The sequence below is a fragment of the Vombatus ursinus genome, unplaced genomic scaffold (assembly GCF_900497805.2).
Source record: "Vombatus ursinus unplaced genomic scaffold, bare-nosed wombat genome assembly UNPS02014818.1, whole genome shotgun sequence".
In the NCBI taxonomy this organism is placed as follows: domain Eukaryota; kingdom Metazoa; phylum Chordata; class Mammalia; order Diprotodontia; family Vombatidae; genus Vombatus; species Vombatus ursinus.
This window is the reverse complement of record NW_020954596.1, coordinates 8,041,236-8,056,433: the sequence shown is the minus strand read 5'-3', so window position 1 is coordinate 8,056,433 and position 15,198 is coordinate 8,041,236. Positions and strand designations below refer to the sequence as shown.

Below are 15,198 nucleotides of genomic sequence, written 5' to 3'. Positions count from 1 at the left end.
ACTTTCTTTTATTTCGTACTATAGGGATCAGGGGAGGGGAGGTGGTGCGTGAGTCAAGCTCTGAAGGATATTAGAGTTTCACTGGGATAAGGAGAAAAGAGTGAGAGAGGGTGGCAGCATTACCTAGCCCCTTACCTAGCAGAATTGCTCTGGTTCTCCTCTATTAAATATGTTAGTTCTTGATTTGATCTTTATTATATCTTTTCATACTCTAGACTTAATTTTTTAAATTTTTCATCAAGAATGTGTATAAAATTTAGTGAATGCCTTGTTGGCATCCGAGGAAATAATTACATGATCTTTACAACCTTTTTAGCATTTAAAGCCCTCTGTAATCTGGTTTGCACCTGCTCGTACAATCTTATTTCACTTCACTTTGCCTTCTACTCAACCTAGCTTATAAGCTGTTTCCTTAACTAAATATTTCCATCTACTGCCTCCATTCACTTGCAGAAGCCGTATCTTGTGGCAGGTGCACATCTGTTCTTCAGCTGTCTTTCAGAATGCTTAACTTGCTTGAAGACACCATTCAGTTGCCACCTCATCCTTGGAGACTTCCCAGTTTTTAGTTGCTGTCTCCTTTCTCAAATTATTTGTGTATTTGTTGTTGCTCCATAGAAGGTATGCTTTTTGAAGGCAGGGACTTTTTCACTTTTGTCTTTGTATACCCAGCACTGATGAGAGATCTTTTGCATAGTAGGGACCTTTAAGAAAAAAAAAAGGCTATTGAATTAAAGTGAGATTTTAATATTTTAAAATTCATGTCCATGAGAATAGTACCTCATTCAGTCTTTTGAATATAGTAAGCCAACAATAAATGTTTTGAATTATTAAGATGAATTTAGCAAAGCAAAAACCACTACTTATGTTCTAATCCTGTCTCTATTACTAGTTTACTATGTAAATGAACAAGTCATTTACTTCTTCTAGGGCTTTGTTTCCTACTCCATAAAAGGAAGATGTTAAATGGTCTTGGACTTCCCTCCCAACTTGGATATCTGCGTTCTATGTTCTGTGATAATATGTTCTCTGATATTTTATGTTCTATGTTCTAATACCTTTCCAATGTCATTCTATGTTCTAATGTCCCTTCTAGCTCCAATATTCGATGTTCTGAAGTATCTTATAGTTTGGAGGACTGTATAGATTATAATTATAGCAATTCTCCAATAGAGGTAATATGAAGTCTAGCATTTTAATTTAGCCTTCTCTTGTCTTATGTCTTTCTAACTCAGATTTTCAAATCTCAGTCATCCAAAATACATTATAAAATTCTGTTTGTACCTTTCAGGTTTCATAATATGTGATCTAGTTTACTTTATACCATCCACCTTATCCTCTGTTAATTTTCTAATCCATTTATCTCTTTTAAGTATGGTGATCATATTTTCTAAACATAATATCAGGACAGGTGATCTAATGTAAGACAGTCTTTTTGTCAAGGCTCCTTTAAAATACACTTTCTTTTCTTCAAATCAGGACTTATGGACAATCTGGTATGGATAATAATGACAAGTATAAATTTGATTCATCTATTCATTCTCATAGAAATCTTTGAAGCTGGGGGATTTTGTTGACAAAATCCTCTAGATCTTGAAATATTCTCCTTCTGCCTTTATAATATCTGCTTGACCAGTGACTATAAGCATAGTGATAGCTCTTGGCTTTGTATAATTTTTTTTCTGAAAGGCATCCTATTCTTCAGAGTCTAAAGGGCAAGTTAGAAGTAATTTCTTCTTTTAGTATTTCTCTCCTTTTTTCTTTTGCAGCTTGCAAAATCCTGTCTTTGTCATTAAAATTTCAAAGCTTGACACATGAAACCCTCATGGGTATCTTCCTTTAAGGATTGCTCATGAGTTGCCCCTTTAGTAGCCATACTGAGGCTAAACTCTAGTCATCCTTCTCATCTTCCTCATCCCTCTCTCATTGGAACTTCATGCTGTGTTCCTGGGATGCTGGGCTCTGATAGGTGAACCAGGCCTCTATGTCACGTCCCATCCATTGCAACATTATGCTGATGCATTTGTCCTTCTCTAGTTTCCTTCTCTAGCTTGCCTTTATGTGTTGACTTCTCCTTTAGGATGTTAGCTGCTCAAAAGTAAAGACTGTCTAGCTTGCTTTATCAACATCAGCACCATAGAGGTTCAAATGGCATTACATGGAAACTGAATAGTTACAGGGATGAGGAAAAAGAAGAAAATCAAGGACAACTCTAAGATTGTGAACTTGAGTGACTGGAAGGTTAGTATTGCTCTCAAAATAAATAGGAGAGTTCAGAAGAGGGCCAAGTTTAGGAAAAAAGATGATGAGTCTTGATTTTGACACATTGAATTTGAGATATTTGTAGGACATCCAGGTGGAGATGTCCATAAGGCAGTTGGTAATGAAGAACTGGAATTCTGGAAAGAGGTTAAGGCTGGATATTTATACTTGGGTGTCATCCTCATAGAGTTGGGAACTGAACCTATGGTAGCTGATGAAATCTCCAAGGGAGAGAATATAGAGGTGAAAGAGAAGAGATAATGGGGTATTTGAGAGATGCTCAAGGAGCAGAAGATAAATAATGATCTAGCAAAAGAGACTAAAAAAGAGCAGACAAGTAGGAAGAGAACTGGAAGAAAGGAATGTCATGAAAACCAAAGGAGGGAGAATCTGTTCTGAGGGATGGGTTAATAATCTATGTGAGAAGGTACAGAAAGGTCAAGAAGGATGAGAAAAGGCCATTGGATTTAGTAGGTAAAAGATAATTTGTCATCTTGGAGAGAGCAGCTTTAGTAGAATAATGGGATCAGAAGCCAAATTGTAAGCGTTTGAAAAATTAGTGAGTAATGAAGACAAGGAAGCAGAAACTGTATATGACTCTTCGTAGGAGTTTATCAGACAAAGGAGGAAAGCTATAGGAGATAATTATAGGGTCAGATGAAGGTTTATTTAAGTAGAAGTAAGACTTGATTATTGTGCAGGTGGAGGGGAAGGAGCCAATAGAACGGTAGTGGGTGAAGTTGAAGAGGTAGGGAAATGATCTAACAGAAATGCAACCAAAGAACGTAAGAGAATGAGATCCACAGTACAAGTAGAAGGGTGAGCCTTTACAAGAAGGGCCACCTCCCTCAGAGATTAGAGCAAAGGAGGAGAGGACAAGTGTTTTGAGGATTAAAGTTGAGATTAGGAATAATGAGGAAGTTCCTTAGTTTCTCCAGGAAGCAATTTCATTCTCTAAAAGATAAGTAGCAACATTGAGGAGATAGATCATTTGAAAAACCACCACAGAGAACATGATAAAGAAGCATTCATGGAAGAATACAAGTATTTTTGTGCAACAGTGAGATTTTATACACAAATTTGTAGTGGATCCAGTTGGTACAATTATATGATCAGTAGTGGTCTGTATTTTAGGAATTGGAGTGGAGAAGGTAGGTTGTTAGGGTAACCCCAAGTTCAGAAGAAGGGGAGACTAAATGGTGATAGGACAAGAGTACAAGGGATTCAAAGTTGGAGGACAGTGAACAATTGAAATGGTTATATGGAGTCATGACTGTAAAAGGGGGAAATAAGGCCAGAGCAAAAATGATCTCCATCACCCAGTGATAGCCTGGGAGAATAGGGAGGGATGTGGAGTGTCTGAAATCATGGGGAGAAAGAAAAATGGATTCAGGAAGATTGAGACAAAGAGACTGAAGCACCAACTATAGCATAGAATAACAGAAAGAACACATTCCTTAGAATCATGAGACTTGAGTTTAGATCTTGGTTCCACTTCTTACCACTTGTGTTACCTTGAGAAACCAATTGCCCTTTCTGAGCTGCAATGTTCCCATGTAAGATGCCAGATTAGGGTGGATGGCTGCCACCCTTCCTTCCAGCTCCAGATCTAGATCCTGTGATTGGTAAAGGAATTCCAAAAGTTCAAGATCATGGAGGAGAATTTTAGAAGGTGGTGATAAATTGTGGTCTCCTCAGTGGATGACTTAACTAGAGTAAAGCTGTACATGATAGAAATTGAAGAGGTCAATGAAATGACAGGCTAGAATCTTCATGTACAAATCAACATGAAGTCCCCAAGCATAAGGGCAGGAGCTATGGAGAGGAAGACTGTGAGCAGGTAGTGAACTCGTTGAAAAAGGAAGGCTATAGATGACAGCAGCGAAGATGGACACCACCCTCCCTTCAGCCACTCAGGTTCACAATTTTGAAATTATCCTTAACTCTTCACTTTCATTACCCCTTATATACAATCAGTTGCCAACTTGTTGTTTCTTTATTCAAACTGTCTCTCACATCTATCTCTTCTCTCCAGTCTTATTTACATTCAAGTCTTTTTCACTTCCTACCTGGACTATTACAACCATCTACAATCCATTCTTCATAGGACTGCCAAACTAATATTCTTAAAGTACGGTTCTAACCATGCCATTCCCCTGCTAAGACGATTCCATGGGTGAAACCTGTGGTGTCTAGTTTTCATTCTGCCATAGCCAGTCACTCTTTCAGGAGCTTTTGCATTGTTTTATTTTAAAAATGTTTATATATGTGTGTATATATATATATACACACATATATATATACATATATATATTTTCAATTAACAAGCCTTTTTTTCTCTCCTTTACTCCTCCCCCCATAAAAAAGATAAGAAAAGCAAAACTCTCTTAACAAATTTGCACGTTTTAGTTTTTGTATTTCTCTTTTTCTCTTGCCTATACACTTGCCATGATTGTTGAATACGCATATTGAATTGAGCGGTAACAGCCGTAAAGTCATTTAAATGGTAGAACGTGTTCTTGAACGGAAGTGTCAGCGTAAAACTCCTGCACAGGGGAACCCCGCAGAACCAATTAAAATGTAATTGGGAAATGTTTAATAAAATACAACACAGATACTGTTAATTTGTGGTTTTCTAAGTCAATATGCAGCAAAAGGATCGATCTCTATTTAGGTTTGACACTACTGCTATAGAATACCATAAGGACTCCACCAAGGGAACAATTGTGGTGTTAGCAATACCCTAACTCCTCTCCCCTATTCTAATTGAATTAGTTTCCGCCCTCCCCCCAAGGTATTAAAAATAACTTCAAGACTTGATTGGCTTAGAACTAAAGGTTGATGCTTATTGACATTACTTTCTGGACATTTGAGTATAAAATAGCCACCAGGAGCTCCAAGTACACTCTGATGCTTGGCTGGTGCACTTTGAAAAGCAGCTCAAGCAGGGGAGTTTTGCTTAGCTGAATCAGCTTAAGGTATCCTCAGTGCATGTCCTCATTAAAGATCTTCCTGGTATGACCAAGTAAATCTCTTTTTGTTAACTGTTAAAAAAAAAAAAGACCCCATAACTCCTAATTCACATACTCCACATTCCAAGCCAAACTAGATGTTCCCCATACCTGGCATTCCATCTACTATTTCTGTACCCCATGCCCAAAATATGTTCTTTCCTACTTCTTCCTGACTCCTTAGCTTCCTTCAAGGCTCACCTCAAGTATAACTCTGTATATGGGGCTTTTCTGATCTGTCCCATCCCACCCCACCCCCCATCCACTTCCACCCATGTTATTTTGTAACTATATTGTATGTATATATACTTACCTGTATATATGTGTGTGTTTTCCCAGTAGAATATAAGGAACTGTTTTTGTTTTTGTCTGTGTCTCCAGCACTTACCTAGTGCCGCACTATTGATAACTTGTTGAACTGAATTGAATTGAATCTGAGCAGGGTGATACTGATAGGTGGAGCTAACCTAAATATAAGTCCAGTTGTTGAGATATTTCTGCAGAGGAAGGAGCTGAAAGTGCTGATGGGAAGCAGGGAATGCTCCTCCTTCTCACCCAGTGTGTTGGGCACACAAGTAAAGGAGCAACCAGCACTGGAGTGAGTGAATAGGGGTGAGTGATCATCTGGAGAAAGCCAGGGTTTCTGTGGAAACAATTTGGAAAGATTGTGGGGAAAAAGAGCTCTAGGATGGAGTAGAACTTGTCAACAAGACAAAAGGGTGCCAGAGGGAACATTCTGAGGGAAGGATCAAAGGAGATGGAAGTGAGGGTTTGGAAGGATGAGGATGAAAGTGTTGGGAGAGGTAGCAAGGAAAAGGAGTTATTAATTCTATGAAATAATAGGGATTTTAGGGGATTGGGTGGTATGAGTCTGTAGCCCTATAGGACAAACAGAAAAGTTTGTATCTTATCTTAGAGGCAATAGGGAGCCCCTGAGGTATTTTGAGCAGGGGGATGACAGTCAGATACGTTCTCTAGGGAGATTATTTGGGAGGATAAGTGAAGGAGAGATTGGAAAGAGAGAGACCAAAGTCAGGGAGACAGTTATCTTAGTCCAGGCAAGAGGTGATGAGGGCCAGCAGTGAAAGTGTCAAAGAGGAAATAGGGTGCAAAAATTATTGTGGAGGGAAATCAATAAGATGATTCTTGAAGTTTCCTATCCCTTAAGCTTTAATTTTAATAGATTCCAACTTTTATAACTACCCAGTGTCAGTTTTATATAAGTTATTTCATCATATCAACAGCTCATAGGTTTAAAAAGAAAAGTCCTAATGGCATTTCAGAAAGGCCTATATGAATCTCAGATCGAGAGTTCCATTTGGGTTGCTTGGCAATGCCTTCTCTTACTGTCAAGCTGACCCTATGATATGGCCCTTTCTGGAGCAGTTTCAAACAGAAGACACAGATACACAGCCCCTCCAAGCAAACAATAGCAGACACACAGTAATTCCAGCTGTCAGGGTTGTGGGACAATGGGAAAATTAGACACTAAGGTTTGGGGTGGAAACTTTGGTGTCACCGATTGCCGCAGCTAAAAGCAACAAAATTATCCTTTTCATAAACATCATAGCTAATGACTCACCGTTTGTTTACAAATGGTCTCTACTCCCCTCTAGAAACACTCTTCCCAAGGTGCCAGACTGACAGTTGTGAAAACTTTATCTGTACTAAAATAAGAGTAAGAAAGAGTAGGGATGAGCCCAGGCTCTAGAGCAGTTTGTAGACAATAGAGTTTGGACCAAAGGGTTCCCTGGAATGCACTAGGAGAAAGGTGAAGTGAGTAGGAGTGGGGCTAAGAAGTCATGAGGGGCAATGAGAAGAGTGCTCACAGTTCAGGAGGTGATAGTTTGAATGTACTACTTGCAACTAAAGCAATGAGACAGAATGCCCAAGGATTAGACTGGGGAGCCAGGACAAGTAGAAGTGTTATCCTAGAGAATGCTGCTTCAGCAAAGCTAAACTAATAGATACTTTGCAGAGTTTGAAATAGAATTTAGAGTGCTGGTGATGGGTAGAATGTGGGCCACCATGAAATGTCTCCTCCTGGTGTGCTGGAGTACCTTGATTACAAAAACAGGGTCTTGGCTTGCTATGTTCCAGGCTTCAGGGAGGGGAGAGGTGAAGGATGGGCTGAGGAAAGCATGTGTGCAATCCAGGGGACTCCTCCAAGAGTGTCTCTGCTCATTAATTAAGAGAGTCATCATTAGTAGGTCATATCAGATTGAACAATGATCTCTGCTTTTCCTTTTGCCCTGTGCTTCAGTATTTGCGGCTAGGGCACCTGCTTTAGGATCTCAGCTCCCAAAATATGGAATCACCTCTTCTCGCCATTCTGGTTTTGTTTTTTCTTTTTTTTTTTTTGAATGTATAAATTTCTGCTTGGCCATTTTCAGACTGAAAGGATGAGGTAAATTATCTGACATAAAAGAGGTGCAAAAGAGCTTTTTTAGTGGAAGAGAAGAAGGGAGAGGTGGGAGGAGTATATGAAATTTACTATCATTAGAATTGGCTCAAAGAGGGAATAATATACATACTTAGTTGGGTATAAAGATCTATCTCACCCTACAGGAAAGTAGGATAGGAAGGGATTAAGAGAAAGGGGGCAACAGAAAGGAGGGTAGATTGGGAGAGGTAAAAGTCAGAAACAGAACACTTTTGAGAATGGACAGGGTGAAAAGAGAGACAAAGAACAGGATAAACAGGGGGAAGATAGGAAGGAAGGAAATATACATAGTAATTATAACTGTGAAAAAAAATTTACAGCAAGTTTCTCTAATTAAAGACCTTATTTCTCAAATATATAGAAAACTGAGTCAAATTTGTAGAAATTAGTCATTCGTCAATTGATAAATGGTCAAAGGATATGGGGAAATTGAGACACTAATGCACTGTTGGTGAAGTTGTATACTGATTCAACTGTAGAGCAATTTGAAACTATACCCAAAGGGCTATAAAATGCATGTATACCCTTTGACCAAGCAGTACCACTCATAGGTCTATATCCCAAAGACATAAAAAACAAAAAGGAAAAGCACCTACATGTACAAAAATATTTAAAGCAGCTCTTTTAGTGATAAAGAATTGGAAATTGAGGGGATGCCCATCAATTGGGGGAATGGCTGAACAAATTGTTGTATGTGATTGTGATGGAATACTATTGTGCTTTAAGAAATGATGAGCAGAATGCTCTCAGAAAAACCTGGAAGGACTTACATGAACTGATGCAAAGTGAAATGAGCAGAACCAAAAGAACATTGTATACAGTGACAACAATATTGTATGATGGTCAACTGTGAATGACTTAGGCATTCTCAGCAATACAGTGATCCAGTTCTGGAGCACTTATAATGAAAAATGCTATCCATCACCAGAGAAAGAACTGATGGAGTTTGGATGCATATTGAAGCATGATTTTTCTTTACTTTCTTTATTTTTCTTGGTTTTTTTGTCTGTGTTTTCTTTCACAATATGACTAACATGGAAATATGTTTTGCATAACTGCACATGTATAAACTATATCAAATTGCCTGCCTTCTTAATGAGGGGGAGGGAGGGAGAGAATTTGGAACTCAATAATTTTTAAAAACAAATGTTAAAAATTGTTTTTACGCGTAATTGGGTGAAAATAAAATATTAAATTGGAAGGGTAGAGATCAGATCTTCCAGAGCAATGTGGATTTCCTCATGAATAATGATTCTTAAGTGGGGCGGGGAAGGATCATCTACATCATTTCTGCACAGAGTCCTACTTGGAGAACAAGGCCAATGAGATGTCCAGGGATGACATAAGATGGGAAAAAAATTGCATATTAAGCAGACCCCAGAGTATATTTACTGTCTAAAGGAAATCTAAGCCACAATACCCTACTACAATTTTATGACCCTTTGGGAGAGAGTAATTTCATTAGAATGTTAGATTGTAAGCCCCAATAGCAACCCTAAGTTCAGTTCTTTTCTAGGGCTCAGCTGATGAGCTGTTTAAATGTTTTCATAGATTTAGAGCAGGAGGAGAACCCAAAGGTCATTTGGCCTGACCCCCTTATTTTACAGATAGGGAAACTGAGACCTAGTTAAATGACTTGCTTAAGGTAACATCGTTAATAATTGGCAGAACTGGGATTTGAACTAAAGTCCTCTTGAATTAAATCCAGCACTCTTTCCACTATACCACTCTTATTCACTTTATGTGTCATTGTGTCTGTACTGAGGATCCTGTGAATCTTATGCATATTTTTGTAGGGTGACACCAAGACTGTCTGATATGTGATTTTATTTAAAAGTAGTCAGAATATCTGATTAAGAGGTGGGGACCTTGTTACCTATATCTAGTAAACCTAGATGTGAGTTATTTATGAGTATGAGTTAAATATGAGTATATTTAAAGATTTTCTAGTAGTACTCCAGATGGAGGTAACAAATCAAAGAGAGAAACTCACAGATCAGGCTCCAAGGATCAGACCCAATCTGTGTGAACCTAGTATTTTGGAGGACCAACTCTGTGCCATGAGTGATAGTACATTGTGATAAATGACTGAATTTTCTTTCAAAGTACCAAGATCTCACTGGGAGTAATAGACATTAAATAGGAAGAAACATTAATAAGCATAAGAAATGGAATCTCAAAAATGTAGCAAAATAAATTATAACTTTTTCATGAAGATTTCATAGTCTTAATTAAGTTCCAAAGACCTTGAAAAATGAAATTTTATTTTGTTCATTCTCGGTTGTCCTAACTGCATTCGTCAGTTATTTCAAGACATATGGTATAAGTCATACAATCCATGTAGGCCTTCATCCTCCTTTGAAAGGGACTACCCATTTATGACTTCCTAAGACCCCTTTAAGAGCAACATTTTTATCAGTATGTATGAGAAGGCATTGTAGCTCAATGTTAGTCTTTTTTTTTCCATTTGAATTCCTATGGGATCATGGAGGATCATAGTGTATAAAGCTGGAAGAGACTTTGGAGATGATCTATCATTTTAGGCTTCCATAATTTTTTAGACTAAGGTGAGCCCAAAGTAATTTGTAGTAATCAAATGATCTGCTTCTTGACACACAGCTGAGAATCAACAAAGTCCAATTTCTGAATAAATAGAATGGTTCTTGCCCTGACTAGTGAACAGGTTCGTCATCATTGTGTGTGAGATGCCATTTAAGTCTTCTCCCTCTTTGTTCTTTATCAATAATTAAGGCAAAGAACGACTCGCAACTTGCCTTGGAGTAACTGCTCTTCAAGCCAGTCAGTTTATAGAGAGTTTTCTCCACAAATACAAGAAAATCCATGACTTTACCAGAGAAACAATCATGCAGTGCCAGCAAAAAGGTAATTAAACCTTTCCACTTCCCTGTGTTTCTATTCTTTCTCAATAATAACAGATTTTATATTGTTGCTTCTCTGCTCTGATGAGTGTCGCAAATAAACGTGAACCAAACATGGCATACTCCTTTCTACTTCTCCACTGTTCCCTGTGCTCATGTCCTCCCTCTCTTTCTTTCCCCATTGAATTCCTACAAAATCTTTGAAGTCCAATTCAAATGACACTTCCTTCAGGAAATCTTCCCCCTCTAACCTCATGCACCACTTTTCATCTTTCTAATATGCCTATTATCTAATACTGTATATATAATTGTGTTTACATCTTATCCCTTTATTATGTGATAAGTTCCTGGAAAACAGGGACTTTATCTTTCCTGGTTTTTATCAAAATGCTTTGTTCATAATAGGTATTTAATATGTTTTTGTTGTATGAATGAGTGAATGAGCTCACAGGCTTAAATCAGGAAGGGGACTGGCAGATCTTTCCTAGAACCATACTAGTATGTCAACACCTGACAGAAATAGGGTACACATACATTAAAAGCTGAAGCTTTAGGAGTACGAGATGAACCTGCTGTCAGTTCCCTGGTATGCCTCATATCTTACCTCTACATCCTAAATCATCACTTTTGTAACCACCTTCTCACTTTGTCTCAACCTTAAATTTTGCCGCGGTAAAAAACCCCAGATACCAACCCAGGCTGGCACTTTTGTTTGTTAGCTCTCACTTGGATCTTGATTCAGAATCATTGGTGGATCCCTCCAGTGATGAGCAACACCTACATCACAGAGTAGCTAATTCAACTGTTGGATAGTGTTTGCTGTTAGAAGTGTATTCTCTTACCTTGACCTAAAATCTACTTCTCTCTGTTTCTTAACATCTCAGTGCTCCTAGCTCTATTTTGTAAGGGCAAACAGGGCATCTCTCTGCCCAATGGACAAGTCCTTTCTACAGAATCCCTTTCAGATCACTGTCCAGCCTCTTCTTGAGTATCTCCACTGATGGAAAGATAATTGCTTGCCAATGTAAGGAATTCCATTTTAACATAGCTTTGAATGTTAGGATCTTCTTATTTATAATGTCCCCAAAATGGAAGCAGTTATAGTATAGTGGAAAGAGTCTTGGAGGTAATAGTCAGAAGACTGAGGTTTGAGTACGAGTCACTTTACCTCTATGGTCTTTGTTGTCTTTATCCATAAAATGAGGAGGCTAAACTATATAAATGCCTTTAAGATGACTACCAGCTCCAAAGCCTCTGTGAGGCAATTAGACCATTCTTTATGAGAGAGAAGACTTGAAGAAATCGTAGGTAAGCAGATCAGCTTTGAATGTTACATGTTGAAAACTACATGATTGAGATTCACAATTTTACGTATAAACCCCTCCTTCTGTCTGTAGCGTATAGGGAAATGCTCGTTTTGTTTGGTGTTTGTCAGGTTCAGAATTTTTCAAATGTTTTTAGAGAAAGAAAGGTAGCACATGATAGTGGAAAGGATACTGGCTTTCAAGTTAGGAGTTCTGTGTTTGAATCCCTGCTCTGCTACATATTCCTTGGGTGACATTTAGTAAGTCACAAATCTCTCTGGGCCTTACTTTCCTCATCTTTAAAAGGAGGGATTTGGAATAGATGGTCTCCCTTCCATCTGTAAAGCCAGTGGTCAGGAGTATAGAAATTACCCTTTACCACAAATCATGGGGGAAATAAAATTTCAGATTTGCAGTTGCTATTATCACTCATCGTAAAGAAAGTTCAGTGTTATAAAATTGGTTTCCTGAGGAAATGCAACAGTAATCGTTTCTCAGGAAACATTTTTGATTTTTGAAGAGCATTTCCAACATCTTCCTGTGATTGTTTATAATTGGCTTCTATGCATCCCTGGGGCATGCTGTTACTGGTTACTTTTTTGCAGTACAAGGAAAAACTTTCTATCTGCAGGTCAGGAAAATGGGGTAGGGGCCAGACCAAAATTCCAATTAACTAAGGGATCATTCTTGTTGCCTCAGGCAATCTCCTTATTGTTTGCCTAGAACTTTTCCAAAGATCTCCAATTCAATGAAAAGACAGCAATTTATGCAACCAGTTTGCAAAAGTCCTGTGAAGTAAAAAGTCCACAAAGGCTAGACCAAACAGCCCTAATCCTGTGGTAGAAGAGAAGACGTGTAACATAGACAAGTGTGATAGAGCCAGGTCAAAATGATTTTCATAACAATACTAAGATGTTGTCATTTCTAATATGATAAATATTAATAAATATCACCTACACAAATAAAAGCTCTTCAGGGTGTCCTCTATAATTTTTAACAGTGTAAAAGGGGCTAAACTAAAAAAAAAAAAAGGAGTGTAAAAGGGGTCCTGAGACCAAAAAGTTTGAGAATTGATATTTAAAAAAAAAATCACCATGGCAATAAATGGAAGATGGATTGAATTGGGAAGAGACTTAAAACTGAGTGCAAACCAGAAGGTTACTATAATGATCAAGGTGTGAGGGGAGGCAGGCATGAACTGGTGGTGCAGCTATGTGAGTGCAGAAGGGGACGTATCTGAGAGATGTTGTGAAGGGAGAAATGACAAACATTAGCAATGGATTGGATATGTGGGGTGAGTGTAAGTGGGGAGTTGAAGATGCCACCAAGGTTGCTGGGAGAGTGGTAGTACCCTCAAAAGTAAGAGGGAAGTTCAGTAGAGGGGAGAGTTTCAGGGGAAAGGTAATGAGTTCTGTTTTGATCATGTGGAGTTGGAGATGCCTACAGGACAGCCAGTTTGAGATATCCAGAAGGCAGTTGCTGATGCAGGACTGAAGAAGTTCAGGTCAGAGACTAGGGCTAGATATATGAATCTGGAAATCATCTCCATAGAGATGATAATTGAACCCATGGGAACTTATGATCATTCAGAAAAGGACAACCAGGATGGCAAAGGGCCTTGAGATCGAAATCATGCCATATGAGGAATGGTTAAAATACTGGGAATATTTTACCTAGAGAAGGGAAGATTTAAGGAGGACTTGATAGATGTCTGCAAGTATTTGAAGCATGTAAATGAGGGTTATACTTGTTCTACAGACATATTAAGAGCAATGGGTAGGAACTACAAAGAGTCGAATGTAGATGTGATGTAAGGATGGACTTCCTAACAATTAAAAGAAAAATTAACAAAGTGGAGCAAGCTACCCTGGGAGGGGAGGTTAGAAGTGATTAAGTTCATCCTTTCCCCTCTTCAGACATTAGTTTCCTGACCTGTGTGAAGGGCTGACTAAATGATCATTAAGGTCCCTTCTGGCCCTACACCCTACTGTGTAGTATACAAGCACAGTAATGTGTCTATACTTCATGTCCTTACTCTACTTCTAATTACCTATCCATTGTGCCTGTTTTCTCTTTCATAAAACCAAAGGATATGTGGTTTCCATCATGGGACGCAGAAGACCCCTGCCAAATATTAATGCAAAGGATTACCGACTGAGGACTCAGGCAGAAAGACAGGCAGTAAACTTTGTGGTCCAAGGTAAAACAATAACCATTAATTCCTGCTCCTTGAATTTGCCAGATCTGTTATAGTAAAACATAGCTAAATTAATTTCTCGGTGGGTGTGAGTTTGCTAATGTATTCTGCTTCTCTAATAGTGCTTTCCAGTGTATTTATGACTCCTCTCAAAGGCCTGTTTTGATTGCCTTGTCAACAATTTTTAGAATGAGAATTTTTAAGATCTTACAAAAATGTTCAAGCCAGTAGAAGCTAACTGCAACAAACAGTCAACAAGAGTTGAGTGATGGTCAGCTACTCTAGCAAATAGTCCCTAGAGATTCCATTTCTCGATTATCAAACTAGTACTGATTACTGATCATTAACACTGGGGCAGCTTAGTGAACTAATCTCTAGAGCTTGAGATCACACTTAGGAGCACTAGCCCAAGTGCCACATCATTGAGAAGCAGTAGCATCTAACAGGTGGCAGGAAAGTCAGTTGACTGTGAAATATTTCAAGGGCAGCCACAAATGATGATGGCCAGCTAACTAACGACAATTCTTGAGTGCTCTTGATGAAGCATGTTGCCAAACTCCTGACAGAGAGGTAATGGACTCAGAGTGCAGACTGAGACACATATTTTTAAGACATGGCCAATGTGAAAATTTATTTCACTTTACTATAAGTGTTTGTAACAGGGATTTTGTTTTTTCTACTTTCTTAATAGGGAACAAGAGGAGGAAGTGGGAGGAAGAGAAGGCAGATCTTTGTTGAAAATAAAATAAAATTTTAATTTTAAAAATAAGCATCATGAGTCAGTAATTCCCATTACCAAGGGAGTGACCCAATATCAATAAAACTAAAAAAAAATTAAACATTAAAGTGTGACCAGTCACAAAAGTGGCACCTGCAGACACTTGAACACCTGGAGTATACAACCCTAGTGATAAGGCACAAGAACATTTCAAAGCAATGAAACAAAGATGTTCCATAGGCCTCCACAGCCAATGGTAGATTGTCTGGACCTCTAAAATGGGAAAAATTGGCATGATTGTTAGAATACTCTATACTCTTTTTAGATGCAAACTGATCTCTTTTTAAAATTATTTTGTTTTTAGTTTTCAACAATCACTTCCCT

The 15,198-nt window shown here is 38.3% G+C and overlaps 1 protein-coding gene across 1 annotated transcript in view; it reads left to right on the top strand.

The window, feature by feature from the left end:
- The window catches only part of POLN (DNA polymerase nu), a 312,741-nt gene that overhangs the window by 247,999 nt on the left and 49,544 nt on the right, over positions 1 to 15,198 (top strand). Inside the window, exons 18-19 of the mRNA XM_027836282.1 lie at positions 10,468 to 10,599; positions 13,989 to 14,099. Coding sequence (XP_027692083.1) covers positions 10,468 to 10,599; positions 13,989 to 14,099 — 243 coding nt within the window. The remainder of the gene's footprint in view (positions 1 to 10,467; positions 10,600 to 13,988; positions 14,100 to 15,198) is intronic.